This window comes from Dermacentor albipictus, chromosome 6 (genome assembly GCF_038994185.2).
Source record: "Dermacentor albipictus isolate Rhodes 1998 colony chromosome 6, USDA_Dalb.pri_finalv2, whole genome shotgun sequence".
In the NCBI taxonomy this organism is placed as follows: domain Eukaryota; kingdom Metazoa; phylum Arthropoda; class Arachnida; order Ixodida; family Ixodidae; genus Dermacentor; species Dermacentor albipictus.
In genome coordinates, this window is record NC_091826.1 from 45431750 (window position 1) to 45447496 (window position 15747).

General features: G+C 41.7%; 1 protein-coding gene across 1 annotated transcript in view; it reads left to right on the plus strand.

Moving 5' to 3' along the window:
• The window catches only part of LOC139061011 (CDK5 and ABL1 enzyme substrate 2), a 139122-nt gene extending 125933 nt beyond the window's left edge, over nucleotides 1–13189 (plus strand). The window contains exons 8-13 of the mRNA XM_070540426.1: nucleotides 1013–1152; nucleotides 2190–2296; nucleotides 4999–5035; nucleotides 7391–7453; nucleotides 9033–9137; nucleotides 11922–13189. Coding sequence (XP_070396527.1) covers nucleotides 1013–1152; nucleotides 2190–2296; nucleotides 4999–5035; nucleotides 7391–7453; nucleotides 9033–9137; nucleotides 11922–12062 — 593 coding nt within the window. The 3' untranslated portion in view covers nucleotides 12063–13189. The remainder of the gene's footprint in view (nucleotides 1–1012; nucleotides 1153–2189; nucleotides 2297–4998; nucleotides 5036–7390; nucleotides 7454–9032; nucleotides 9138–11921) is intronic.
• Nucleotides 13190–15747: the final 2558 nt, after the last annotated feature.

Here is a 15747-nt window from a genome sequence, read left to right on the forward strand (position 1 = left end):
CGCATGAACGCTGTATTACCTAATGTGATGGAACCCTTCTGACGAGCTTAACCGTCTTCAGTGAGAAAAAAAATTGCAGCTGGGAAAATGTATGTACATGAACGTTCTGAACATCACGGGGACTGGGATGCAATAGCACCAGGAGCAGAAAAATATATTAGGGGGGAGGAGCATGTTAGCCAGATGTTTCCTCATTTGTTATTTTGTTTGTTTGTTTGTTTGTTTTTTTTTTATATATATAGATCGCTTGGGATTTCTTGGGCACAACCGGAAGGAGTGGTTACATGTGCACACAAAATGATGTACTTATTAAATATATGTGAACTTATGCAATACTGGAGATATCTGTTTTAAATCTGCTACGGTCAGGATTGCTGGCAATGCATGTGGGAAGGTTGTTCCAGTCTGAAGCAATCTTGGGTGCGGAGAAGATTGAGCATACATGTGTTGATACAAAAACTTGGTACGTCAACCTTGAGCCTATGATCAGTGCAGGAAAAGATGTGTGAAGAGGCGTAGAGAAACTAGCTTTTCAAGTCCACAATACATGCAGTCTGGCAATTTTTAGTCTGTCTGTAATCAAGTTCAACTTTTAATATTACAGTACAGCCAAACCTCAATACAGAATGAACACTGATATTGCTAAGTGTCTATTTTAATGAAGTAACTCTGTAATTTGTTTGGCCATGCTTCACTTCCGCAAAAATTGTACTTCTATAACAAAATCTGAACTACAAGTACCCAGACAATACCCGTTATAGCGAACTGAATACTTTTTCGCTTGCACCTCAATGTATTTGTTTTGGTTGCAAAATTTTCACATACTCTGCAAGAGTAACCTGAAACAGCACTTTCTGAATGCATGGGTGTTTTGGCTAATGGCTTGCCTCGGCTGGCCGAGAGCCAGCAAGCCAACATGCCAATCTTGTGTGATTACTCCAGTCATGCGGTTGCATGTTAATGATGATGCGAAGTGTGTTTGTAATCTGACTCCATCTTTCTGACGGTGCAGGTTTTGAGTGGAACAACAAGGATGATGTGAGCCTTCTTCCGTGTTGTGGGACACCTGTGCCATACAGCCCAGACCTCCTCGACAACCCGGAGCTGATTGCAGGAAAGCACAGTACCATGCTCAGCTTCCCTTCATACATCGTGAGTTGCCTGAATTATATGCTTCTTTTGATGAACCAAGCTTTTTCTGTGCCTCTGTGCCGAACGTTGCTTAAATAGGAAAGCCAAGACTCTTCCTGCACGATAACTTGCTCATTCCTGCTCAAATTTGTCAAGTTTTGCACGGTTGTGGTGGATTGCATGCATGCACTTTAATACCAAGTTTGGGGGACATGCTTGCCTATGTCATCTAGAGCAGATGCGGGGCAACGTTCTCAAGTGATCACTTTGAGGACACTGTCAATTCCGTCAGATACTGCGTGACGGCCGAACATGAGAGCAGTGTGCGTCGACGCATCAATGCTAAGTCAAGTGAAATCTTGTGAAAGTGATCACACTCCGAAAAGCAATTGCTCGAAAATACTGCCCCAGCCAAAAAGCTCTTCTCTTTCTTTTGGGGGGAATTTTTTGGGGGGCGGGGGGGGGGGGGGGATGACTTGGTTATGCTGTCTGTCGCTGTTATGCTGAATGAATGAACCAAAGTTTGTGTTGTTATTCACAGTGTGCTCTTACTTGTTGGCTTCAACACTGTGTGAGGTTAAACTTCTCTTCCTCAAGACAGCTTAGTTTACGAAATAATTATTACCAACAGGGTGCAGCCGTTGTGTACACTGGAGACACACTGTAGCTCTGATGAGCTTGAGACCACAACAACTACGAACAGGCACTTTCGGCACTGTGTAGTTCAGCGCTGCGTAACCAATGCCCAGTTATAGGGAAGCATGGTGTGCGACATGTTTTGTCAATAAAGTGGAAGATGGCACTACCGTCCCATTTCTGCAAAGCTTACATTATTAAAACTCAACGCTAAAAAAGTTTTCTTGTCTTTGTTGCCGCGTTGTTTCCCTGCATGGTCATCTCCTGTTAGCTGTGAGATATCCTTGGGTTTTCTCATGTGAAAATTTAATTATGAGTGCGCATAAATTTTTTGCCTTTTAGTTATCCTGTCTCATTATTATATTATATGCATGGCTCGCTGAAGTTTGCCACGTGAAATGTGTGCAACCTTTCTTTTGCAGACTTCCATTATCGACTATGTGAAACCGTCGGACCTGAAGAAGGAGCTCAACGACAAGTTTCGCAGCAAGTTCCCACACATTCAGCTCACCCTCAGTAAACTGAGAAGGTGAGTATGCATGCCTGCGCTCATGACATGTATCTTTTTATTATTATTATTATCATTATTATTATTATCATTATTATTATTATTATTTTTATATTTGGTTCTTTTATGATCATATCAGTCTTGCGACAAACTGCGGACCCAACTATAATTGCGTAGATGGGGACAAACCACGGAAGTGGAGCGTCCGTGGGGTTTTGCTGGCTCCTGATTCCCTGTCCATGTTCATGGCAGTCGGAAAAAAAAAAAGCAAATGGCTAACGTAATTGACCATGCAAATAAGCATGAATCACGCAAGGAAACGTGGAAAGGATGAGTGCGAACCTGCCCCATTGGTCAGGAGAATGGACGATCCTATTTGTGTTCACGCAACAAAAAGTGGACAGGAGAAGTGCAATTCTGTCCGAGTGCAGTCTGGGTTTCATGCTCGTCCTGTTCGTGTTTACTTGTGGGGTTTGTCGGCACAGTCAGGCATGTTATCAAAAATGCGATAACTAGCACACCAGGATGTCCTAGTCAAGCAAATGGTCATTGGCACATCACTGTGCGATGCTATATATGCAAGTGTAGGAGGCATGACATCATCAGTCTATTAAGCAGGTATTCGTGCGATTTTGTGGCACTAGACACTGTGTAAATGCTTTTGAGTACTTCGATATTTCAATTTGTTAGCTTATTTCACTTTACTTGCCATGTACCACTACCTCTGGCAGTTTGCATTGAAAGTCTGTTATGATTGACAAGAAAAACGGCCTTGCCGAAAATTATTTTGTGATGAGTTCATTCTAATGCGACAGTTTTACTAGACTCGTTGTCTTTGTTGATGAGGATGCAAAACTCCCAGTGAGCTAGCTAATCCCAGAGGCCTTAGCTGTAGCAAGGGTGGGGGTGTGCTGATTAGCCTGGTCCCTGATATACCAGCTCACAATGTGTATTCTCACAAAGGCTATAATGTGACAGCAACACCAAAAATGACAAAATAAGTGGAGTGTTTTAATCACGTACTTTGTATGCTGAATTAGTCATTGTGCTGTAGTGTTAGTAGTGGACAACTGATAGTGGCACATACTATCGGCTGTTGTAGCCCCACGAAGCCAACAGACAATGACAACAAAGAAGGCATAAGGGGAATTACTTGTTTGTTTAATTTAAATGTAGAAATGATAAATAAAGAGATATGAGAGTGGACGAAAAATACATCTGGCCACAAGTGGGATACGAAACCACGTCTTCGCATTATGCATCCGATACTCTTACCTGTTGAGGCTACCACGGCGCCGGTTTCCTGTCCACTTTTCTTGACTGCTCATCTATATGCGCTAACCGAGGGGTCCGGTTTTTCATAAGTCAAGCAGAGAAACTGGGCTCCTCGAATCCCCTTCTTTTCATTAATTACATAGCGAAGGTCTCGTCCCCGGCAGCTTTGATGCCTTCAGGTAGCATACGAGGGTTTATTGGTCAGTAGCCTTCCCCTGAGTTTACGTATTGTGTGACACCTTGCACGAGAAAGGATGTTCTACATTTGCTGCCAAGGTCGTGAGTGGTGGCGCTGGCTAACACTCTTGGGGATAACTCTAGTTTGCATACATAAATACCCAAGAAAAGTGGACAGATACACGGCATCGCACACATAATGTGAAGACGTGGGATTGTATCCCACTTCGCCACTTGTATTTTCGTCCTTTTTCATTTGCCTTTATTCATCATTTCTATATTTCAATTAAAGAAACAAGTAATTCCACTATACTTTCATTCTTGTCATTGTCCGTTGGCTTCATGTGGTTTTGACTTTAGAGAAACGAGCACCCTCGGTTCCCCTTCTTCCCATCAGCTGTGGTAGAGTCATACAATAGGTAATGAGAGAGAGAACCCTTTAATTTTGCTAATCATGTTACCTGTGCAGCCGGTTTTGAAGATGTTTCCGGCTGATAAAAATGGTATGGTTAATGCGTGATGTGCAAGAAGGCGTGCAGAGCAAACATATTTCATCAATACGTTTCTGGTTCGTTGCCCGAGTGTGGAGTGAATTACAAAAAGTGACACTCTTCCACAGAAACCTCACATTTACAGCTTGCAGCCGGTAGGGCTTCTATTTGTTGAAATTCCTAGTATCTGTTTCCTCTGTGCACTGTTCTGCAGAAGGAAACAAGATTAATTCGCTCTTGTCACTTACAGGGCGTAATTTCCGGGACCAATGAGACAGAGATTTTAGCCAGCATACAGGCATCACTGACATGCTACTCTGTTTTAGGAAGGGAATTGGGGAGAGAAAATAGGTAATTCCTCATAAGTAGACGGGATTGGTAGCTCATAAGGTTGTAAGGCGTAGATAGGCAGCATCAGTACATAATGGCTCCAGTGTGGCTGCGGTGTGAAAAAAAGCAGGGAAGGAACACCCCTTGCGGGATACCGATCGAGGCAAAGGGAAAGAGTGTCCCTGTTTTCAGTGATATTCACCTCCTAATGACATGGTAACAGGACAGCCAATTTCTTCTGTCTCCTCCTATAGTGAACGGATCTGAAAACTTATTGCAGTAGAACACTCCCTAGACAGCGCTTTACAACTTCCAGCATATGTATAAGCAATGTTTGCAGTGGGGCCTGGTGAGGGGCACTCTAAGAGATTCTGTCAGCAAGTGACATTTCTAATGTATTGCTTATTTTTCTCCTCTCTCTCTTCTTTCTACCATCCTTGAATCCTGCAGCCTGAAGCGTGAAATGTGCAAAATTGCTTGTGGAGAGGTAAGTCATTTTCCTATTGTTTCAAATGCAATTGCTTATCTTTTTATTAACACAGACTTGTTCACAATTCTTGTACATCTGTAAGCGGCTAGCGAGTTATACTGAGTGTTGCATAAATAAGAGTGCCCGTCATACACGACTCTACCAGCTAAACCACTCACTCATTTGCGCTCAAATTACGCACTGAGGTTAGTTTTAATATGTTTGCTAGCATCACTTGCCTGTCCTTTGAAGTTGAAGAGCGCGTTGAGCGCAGCGATGCCACACAAAAAAAAATTTTGATTTGATTTTGATTTGAAAATTTTGATAACAGAATGATGGCGCAATTTTCATTGCTGTGGTGACATGCACTTTTCAGTGTGGCGGTGACAGATGTGACTATCATCTCGTTGCAGCCCGATCAACACTTTTTGAGTGGCGTTGCCGCAAACTATGTACACTTTGAGTTTACTTTGAATGAAACAGGAAGGTAATGGTCAAACGTGCGGTGCTAAACGGCATCCACTACAAAAGGCAATTCTTTGTTAAACTGAAGTTTAAGTTAGCCAGTGGTCTAACTGGTATAGGCCAGTATACTCGTATAGCACGGTTCTCCCCACATCAAAATTTCATAGTCTTCCTTTTTTTCATGGTCCTCGGGCATTTGTTTATCACTTGGGGATATATTACTAAGAAAAGTGATGTAGAAATTGAGAAAATCGTACTTTCTAGTGGACTGGTGGAAAATCGGGTGTCCGAAGATGCCATCACACCGTGGAGCGCCCGCCTAGTGCAACTTTCTGTTGATGCAACACCGCCATTCTGAAACCATTGTAAAGACAAGGGATCTGGCCTGAAATAGCCATATTGCCATATTTTGCCACATAGAAATTTCGTCGTGCAAAAAAAGCGAAAAAATGAAAAAAATATATGTAAATAAAAAAACTAGCATCGTGATTCGTTGCTGCTGCTATGCTGAGAGAGGAAGCGCACTTATCGTCTGATTCGGATTTAAAACACTGGTGCGTGTTTTGTGCATTGTGATAGTGGCGAGCTGCACGTTTCTTTGTCCTGACAATGTTTGGCGATCGCGCTAGGATGCATCGCTGATTCCTGCGAGTTTCATTAGTGCATCCAAAATGCAATATTGGTGAATTTACAATTCAAAATGGTGAAATGGATGTACCGGGGAAAAAGAAGAGACAGCAAAAGTTGCTTGTGTACTGCCCCACCCCCGCTCGTCCCCCTAACGTCGCGAAATGTCCACCCCTAAAAAATTTATGGGGAGACCACTGCCATACAGCCATGTATAGTCATGTATACTGTATGCAGCACTCACGTAGATGGTATTATCAACACTCGCAATATCCAGAGCCTTTCCCAGCCAATGTAATTCATCTAAAGGAAAGGCATTGTTAACGTATTTGTGTGAGCTGAAAAAAAAAAAGTTATTAGATCAGGCATGATGAATTGCTGAAAATGACCAACTGGTATGCTTCATGAACGTTTGCTGGTGGCATCAAAATGAGCCGTACTTCTAGCTGCACAAGAAAAAGAGCCACTAGGGCCAGTGTAAGGCCACAATGGACCTACAATGAACAATGCTGGCCCAACATTGGTCCCACTTACAGGGTTCCTTTCTTGCACCCTTCGAGGCAAACTATTGCAAGCCTTGTTTGCTTGAAACTCTTCCAGTGTGACGTCATTACACAGGGCACAGGTCCACAGGGCTTTTACAGCAAGCATGGATCTCTCAGTACATTTTGTGAAGTTTATATGTTATATAAGAAGATGTTCCAAGCTGTGTTTAGAAATGGCCAATTATTCAGGATATTGCTATTTGTCATATGGTCTCTTCAGCAAACGATGAACAACAGTGTTTACACTCACTGTTTCTAATTACACTCGGTGCAAGCTCAGCACTGTGCCGAGGTGTGCCACTAGCACGCAAAAGAAAGTAGCACCAATCCTCAACAGAATTTGTGCAGCATATTGCATAGCTGTTGTTCAGCATCCTTGATACTTATCAAAGAAAGCTTAGTTGAAGGTATTACAGAATTGTCTGCACACTATGTTATGGAGTGAAAAGATTACAAGTAAAATAAACGCAATTTCTAGTCACTAGTACATAATATGATCATGTGTTTCCCTAAACCGTCAGGTGAAAGACGGTGGCTCTGCCATTCCCCCAATTTGTAACGTTTTTTTCTTACAATTGCACCATAAATGTACTCTGAACTTGCCCAGTTCATGAGCCGTTAATGAAGCTGGAAACAGCGTTGCATTTGTGCTTGGAGTTGTATTTCAGGTACTGTGCCAGTGTGGTGCAGAATTAATAGAAAACTGTAGTAACTGTTGCGTTTTGTTTTATTTCAGTGTGGAGTCGACCTGTTGACAGTGGCCCAAGCTTATGTATTCTTTGAGAAACTCATTCTTAAGGTAAGTCAAATGTAACGTTAATGTTTGGCCAGTTATGAGCATCAGCCTGATGTCCTAGTTGAGATTAAGAAGAAGAAATGAGGTTGAGCAGACCATGGCATAGAACAGCTAACCGGTGGTCTGTTAGAGTTACAGAATGGGAGTTGTGGTATCCTGTGTTGGCTTCTGGTTTCGGTTTTGGGTTGTTTACGCCTTTTGGGTCGTTTACATTTGTGGTTGTTTAGTGGAAGCGAGGGGCTGTCAAGGATGGTAGAGGTTTAGGTTTTGTGATGAGATTAGAAAAATTGGTAGGCATAGCATGGTATGGTCTGATGCAAGACCAGGGCAACTGGAAATGGCTGGCAGAGGCCTTTGGCCTGCAAGTGGGCATAGAATAGCAGGATGATGATGATGAGCATTGACTTCATTCTGCTGTTACTAGAAAAGTAAGGCTTGCTGACATTGCAAAGTGAGAAGCACTGGGCTTCTTTAAGCAACAGGGTGGCTTGTCTGCTCAATTATTAGGCCAACCAGCTCATCCATGAACCAACGCTCAGCGCAGTCAGGCTAATGTGAAGATTCTTGAATCTAGAATTAGGTCTCCAGGTCCAAATGTTATATTTCTATGCATGGTTGTTTAGAAAATACATTAGTGGGCAATCTCAATAAAATTTGTCTTGTTTCTAGAGTAACATTTTCTTAACTATCGGCAGCCATATCGCTGTTTAGCCATTTAATTGTAAAGCGGGAAATGTTGGCGCGATTTGAAATAGATGAAGCAGTATTTCTGTGTGCTTACAGGGAGTATGAGTTTTCTATATAAATGCTCGCAATTTGACAATACAAAGTTACTTTAAACGCACAAAATATTTATGCCCACTTAGGTACAGTGCCGTCAGGCATAATGACATTCCCTTATAGTGACTCAGTCAGGTCATATGAACTGTAGAACTTTATTCTGCGTATGAAGCTTCTGCAGGTATTGACCTTTCATAGCAAAATGTCACCAATTGTATCAAGCGCATTTGTGATACGACGCGTTTTAGGAGACTTCATCACGGCAATTGCACAAATGCTGACCAGCGAAGTTTAAATAGAAAAATAAATATCTACGTTTGCTTGCACTAAAATGTTGAAGAGAATTGGGGTTGGGTGTGGGGATATTCTGAACCAACTGTACGGCTGATGCAGGCGGGATGTGTATGCTTAGAGTTGAGAAAATGTGGCGCACATTTAAAACAAGATATGTTAATGTTTGAATTATGGTCCTCACTTGTTTATCATATTTGTCAACGTTTTGGACTATATGCATTCTTCATGCCTGTAATATATGGTTCTGTGCTGAAGCGAGATCATGTATAAGTATAGCCATATACCTGATATTTTCTAATGTCTATCAAATAGTTCACATAGGTCTGTGACAGAAGCTGACATTGAAGTTCGATGGCTACATAAAACCAGCCAGAATTAATGCCTTAAATTGTGAAGTAATTAATCAATCGCATTGTAGAGCTTGACTTATGCAAGCACGAGCTCACAAGTTTGTAGCTGTTGCCTGCCCGTTTCACTGTATTTTTCTTTATTTTCTCTTCCACCGTAGCTGCTGATTCACAAGCAAAACCGCAAGTTGTGTGCAGGAGCATGTCTGATGCTGTCGGCCAAGCTTAACGACATCAAAGGCAACGAAATGCGCACCCTCATTGAGGTAAGCGTTGGTTGGACCAACTTTGCCCTCATACATTCATACCATCAGCGTGGAGAAGACTCGTGGGGCCACCTGGCATGCATTGTGCCATAGTTGACTGTGGCTTCCGAGATTTGTTTCCCACAGTTGGGTTATCTTGTCACCTTCTTTTTTTTTTGTTCCATTTTTCTTTGTGATTAGAATTCAGAAAAGACACTACTATGCTGTGTAAACGCCAAGTTTAACTTGTTAAGAAGCTTAAAAGGACGATAAAGAGAAAAATGTTTTGGACTGTTAGTAAATTACCCCTCTGCAATATCAAGAAAGCCACTTTTATGTTGTTTAAGAAGCTCGGCGAGCCAGAAAAGGTTAAAAAAAAAGGAAAGCAAGTGTGAATGCCGCCTTGAAAGATCCTGCCCCGACGGCATGGATTTTGACTGCGTCTGCTCAGACCTAGTTAACTTGTTATCGGTAAAGATGGACTGTGTTGCATTCTAAAGGAGCTGAACACTGAGCCTAGCAAGATTCTAATACCTTTAACTGAATCACGAATACCCAAATAATAAAAATATGCTTTGATATCTGTCACATCTCACTGATGTACAAGCAGTGGGGTTTCGGCATGAAATTTTAAAAATTTATAACTTTTCCCTTCACTTTCTCTTCCAATAGTTGGCCTGTTTGTGGGAGATTAAAGAAAGTAGAGTTTTGATGGAATACTTTTTCTGTCTAAACTGACTGGGTATTTCACGTCATTGTCCCTTTCACAGAAGTAGCTTAACACACGTACATATATATACACATATACATATATACACATACACATATACATAGAGCACATATACAAGCACACGCACTGTGTTGTGTTTCTTTGCGTCGACAGTGTAAGTCAGCTTGACGCTAACTTGCTGGAGGGACAACTGACGTTTCACTCACTCACCCATCACGGGAATGATTGATAGCACAGGCTTTGGATTAGCATTTGTTGGCTTGCTTGCCGCATTATGAATTGGTAGAAAGTAAAATTAAAAGAGCGCAAGAAAAACACACAGGAAGGACTGAACACCACAAGTGCTCACTAACAATTGTTCTTGTCAGTTCCTCTTTCTTGGATTTTTAAAAATTTTGCTTTGTACCAGGAACCACCTAACCTAGCAACAAGTCTTTTGTTAAACTATAAATTGAGTTCCCAGGGATCATAGGTGCTTGGTTCACTACCTTCTTTTTATTTTAGCTCTACAGTTTCACCTGGCTGCTGTGCGATCTTGCAAAAGCTTGTATTTCAATTTATATTTTTAAATATTTCATTTATTTCTTTATACTTGACAGTATGTTTGAATAATTAAATAAAAGATAAGAAATATACCCTCTAATGCAAGGATCTTTTGACAATGTGCAAGCGCTACAATTAGCAGTGCTTTTTTTTATTGTGCAAGCAGATAAACATTAGTATTTTGAAGCAGGAAGGTATGCAACCGGGTGCCACTTTACAGATGGTGTGATGTTTCCAGCAGTAAAATTTTTCGTAATCTATGACGGAATGTTTTCATAGCATATTGTTGTTTTGGTGCCAGCAAGACAGTTTGAGTATTCGTCGTATTGTGCCCTAAGCCATCATTCAAGCCGGTACAGTGCACGTTGCCATGATTGCATTCATGTTTTCTATGACTGGTGGGATTAGGCATTCTTCTTCTGTCAATTTTAAACATTTATTTATTTAGGACTCCCTGTTGTGTCTAGGCCATTCGTAAGTAATGCCAGGGCACCTAATTGCACATAGCTTGGGTGTGTCATTTCCAGAACTTGTCACTGAGAGTAAGAATGGCGTTTACAAAAGAAAAAGTTAACTTCATCAATGAAACGCCCATGGTTCATGTGCTATCGCAAGCAAATGAAGAAGGCATAGAACTGTTTAGTTATGAACTGCGAAATTAGATGGTGGTTGGAGTACACTGAGTGTTGTCGCTTCTGCGTTATTTTTACCTTCCAGTGTAAAGTGACTGCTTCTGTGCGCATTTAAATCGGTACTGAAATGAAGAGGCTTATAGCACACGAAGGGACGTGGACACAGAAAAACGTGGTATGCATAGGCGCTGTTACAACAGCGTTTATTTCAAGTAAGAGAACCACATATGTAGCGCCCAGCACATGTGTGTACCAGGTCTTTCTGTCTCTTTGTCCTTTCATGCGCTGCAGGCCTCATCATGTCATACCAACACCCCCAAAACGCTGCGTTACTGTATTGAAATGAAAATTTTTCTGTCCAGCAGATCTTTTTTCTCTTTTGATCTTTATGTCTTCTTTAAACGTAGCTGTCATCTCCATATTGCAGTATGAAGCCTAGATTTCTGAGAGCACTGCTAATAATTACGACACCTTTTATGCCCCCCAATCAAAATGTATCATGTGCAGCACGGCTTCCGACGTGAAAAACGAGACTATTCATGTCACCGAAAGTGGAGGTGGTGGCCACGTGGTAATCGCAACTTGACAGTCAGCCCAGTTCTGTGGTTTAAGGTCACGCAATGACCATGTCACTGAAAGCTGTCAAATCGGCCCTTCCGATTGTGCACTTTAAAAAAAGAGGTTACCAGTACTCCTTCAAAATCAGCTCTGCCATTATTTAGGTTACCTCTCAGCTACAGTTTCCGTATCTGGCTGTTCATGCTTGAAATTTCGGTTCATCTCTTTAAGAGGTGATCGCATTCAAGAAATTCTTTCTTTAATAATGTAGTGAGGGTTCACGCATTGCCCTGCAGTGACATTATTGCACCCAGGAAATATTGGCTTGTTTGTTTTCAACAGAAACTCGAGTGTGGCTTCCGGCTGAATCGAAAGGAGCTGCTCGATTTTGAGTTCGGCGTTCTAGTGGCCCTGGAGTTTTCGCTGCACCTCCCAACGTGGCAGATATACCCACACTACCAGCGTCTTCTGTACGAGTCTTGAGACGAACTTACGACGGGGCACAACAGAAAGAGTGAACTGTGCGTCGGTGCCCGTCTTCAACCGCGCCAGCCGGGGTGCTCACCATCCTTCACCAGAAGCTGTTGACAGCCTCATGTGCAGTGTTTCCTTTTCAACTGCAACAGTGTGCGAAGCACCCAACTTAATGCCAGCTTCCATGGTACACAGCGGAGGGGGAACGATCTGTGGCTCACTTGAGCATACTTCCACACTCGTCACAAGCTGCTTAGTTGTCTGCAGTGCCGGTGTAAGGTGCAGCTGTAAGGTGCAGTGCATTGAGCAAACAGAACTGAAATGAACCTGCAACTTTTGCTGCTGTCTGTGACCTCATAGCAGCAACTGCCAAGTCGCCTGCAATGTTTCCTGTTCTGTTGTTTGGTGTCGTCTGCAACGTTTGCCTGCAGCGTCGTCTGCAACATTGCCTATGGTACGTTCTGCAACGTTGCTTGGAAGGACGTCTGCAACACTTGCCAGACTGTGTGTGCACACGTGCGTGTGTCTTCTGCCCTGGTGTACGCTCGATACTGGACTGGAACTGCAAGTCGGGCGTACCACACAAGACGGGTGTGCTGTAGTGTGCATAATGCGAGCTTCGCTGCCGCATTCTTTTTTTTTTTCACCTTGGCTGCGCTGTCATTGCCAAGTGCTCTGCAGGGCCGCACTACTAACTGCGTACATATTCAGCTGATGTATCACCAGCTGGGCTCTTCCAAGCTGACCTATTGCAGTCGTGTATTTGTTCCTGGTCAGCTGTAAAAAAAAAAAAAGTTTTCCATTTTCTTTAGTCTAAACATGCCATTTTTGTGGTAAACCATGTGCTGTGGATTGTTTGTGGTATTTGCTAGAGAAAGGCGCAAAGAAACACCAGTGTCTCTCATTTTCTTTTCTTTTCTTTTTTTTCATTTTCGGTTTTTGTTATGGAAGAGTGAGCGCATGAGTTTATGGAGTGTTCTTAGAATGGCAAGGTAATGTTGTCATTAACAGTGAGTACTAACCTTAACCAAACGTTTATAATTGGTTTGCTGGGAAGCAGTGTTACATATGGTACATCCTTGTGATAATTTTTGCAATGAAAACACATGGTATGTCCTACCACTAGTCGGGCTCTACAGTCGGATACAACTTTAGAAAAAAGGGGAGGCCCCGCCCAGATGACCGAAGCGGCGAAGTCACCGGCCGTGCGGCGCATGACGTCGGTCCAGAGTGCGCGCCCATTGGTGGATGCTCGTGTGCATCTGCCTCGGAGGAGTAAACGCCCCCTTTTTTCTAAAGTTGTATCCGACTATAGGGTATTTCACTTAAGTTGACCATGCTGATTATGGCAATACATCTGCCCACCAAAAATAGGCTGAAATTGAGAGACATAGAAGTTGAATACCTTCTAGGACGCAGTTGTAAACATTGTGAAGTGTAACATATGTTCAGGCTTCTTGAAGCGCATATTTTAAGGCTTCCTTTAAAAAATGCAATCATTGATGCTAAACACATCAGTGGTAGCTGCAGTCTTCAATTAGGCATTGAAAACTCACTGAGATTAAAGTGGGCGTTTAATTATAATGCACAGATCTCGTCGAAAAAAATGTCCCAAAGCCATATGTGGCTTTTCAAGTCATGGTCAAATTTAAGCTTTGTTGAAAGATTTTACATTTATACAAAAGTTCAACAGAAAAAAATAAAATCAAACACAAAATTCAGGCATGGTTGTGGCTTCATGCCTAACATCTTGTTTGCAAGGTGAACGGTTGTGATGATGTCTTAGTCATGTTTCTTTGGTGTATCAAAGAGATCTGCTGAAAAAAAATAGTACCTTCGTTTTTCTTGTACATCTTTTTTACCTTTGTTACTTTGTTACTGCAGCCTTTATTTATTTTAGATGCAACGGTGCTTATTTTGCTGTTTTGGTCTTTGATACCACATTCTCATCTCTAATGCGGTTTTAGGCATGGATTTGGGGGACATATACTAAAAAAAAAGATGAAAAAAAAAAGAACTTATACTTGAGCTACACATTAGTATCCAGTGAAGAAACATTTATGTGATTGTATCTCTTAATGGTGGTTCTGTTCCTTCTGTAATGGTGACATGAATCTGCTTTGTTTGCAATGTAAGTTGATATCATATACTTACTAAACACCGGGTCGCCTATCAATCTATACCTACATTCATTTATGTTTATGTACTACTGTATTCACACTATCGCTTATCAGCATCAAAAGTAGCCAGAGCAGGTTTCGATAAGGGAAGGAAGTGTGTATTGGTTTGCACTGTTAAACGAGCCTCGCGTCATTCGTAGTCTGTTCACGACTTTTCTGGCAACGTTAAAGTGTGGTGTGAACACTCACGGATGACGTCAAGCTTAACCAGGGATGACATGGTGTGACGCAGTGTCCAGCATGACATTACATTATAATGTGACATGGGGTGAGCTTGAAAGATGGCTGCTTCAGTGTTGACGAGGAACCTGATCAAACCAGTCAGAAACTTGTTGGCTGCAGCTGTGTTAGTATGACACGCTGTAAGCCAAATCGGATGTCAAATCATAACATGTCTCCTGTTTTAATGCAGAAGCACGATTGATTTCAGAAAGGCATCGCAACCATATTGCCATTGCAAAAATTTATAATTTTCCCCCTACCTTAAACCATACTCCCTAAGAATTTCTTTCTTGCGAATGCTATTTTTTTTCACTCGTGGTGCTGAGTAGCACATTCCATCGACAAGCTGGATGTGCCATCATACCAGTTAACGTAGAAGCGCAAACAAGAATGAAAAATGCAAAGAATTGTCATGAGATATAGCCCCTGTTTGGACTGAAAGGGCTTCTCCCATACAAGCAAGCTCGAGTTGTGTACAAAGGGGAAAAAGCAAATTAGGACTTAGAAACCTGCTTCCACTTTAGCCTTTGTTTGCAATGCTGGTGTAAGTTACTTAAAAATCCCAGGCTTCGGAGCTACATCATGTTTAACAACTGGTCACATATATGGAGCTATGTGGCAACTTCGAATAGTTATAAGTAAAAGGTGCTCTACTTTGTTTTGCATCTTCTATTTGTAGACTTCCTGTTCTGACACTTATCTATTGACATTTGCAAATCATCTCATGAAAGTCTTATGTTTCTCTGTTGCATGCAAGCCTTTTTTTTTCTTCACATATAAGTTGATTGAGCAGTTAAGTCATAGCAACAACCTGCTTATTACTTTTTCATCAACAACAGCAAAAAGGTCTATCATCTTTTCCTCTCATTCATTATCATGATTGTCAACATTTGGAGACAAACTGCATTGAACAGTGTTACATTGTATGCGTTTAAATAATCATAATAGTCTATGCCAAGATTGTGAAAGTAACAGAGGAGTAACGTACAGAAAGATTTTTGAAAGAAACGGCTTGTACATAAGGTCATTACGATATAAAAATGGTAGTGAGTATTTGTTGATGGATGTGAAGCTGGTAGCTGTGATTTCACTTTTTTTTCTTTACATGCATGTTTCATTTGCAGCATATCTTGTATTATTTTTTTCATTTTGTGCATGTGTCTTCCTAGTTATCTACTTGCCCAAACTAAGTTGTGTTCATGTCATTGTTCTCATGTTCAGGCATGGTGTGTGTTGAATTTTTATGCATTCATGTTTTGTTAGAATATCTTTCGTTGAGTTAGCCTTTATGC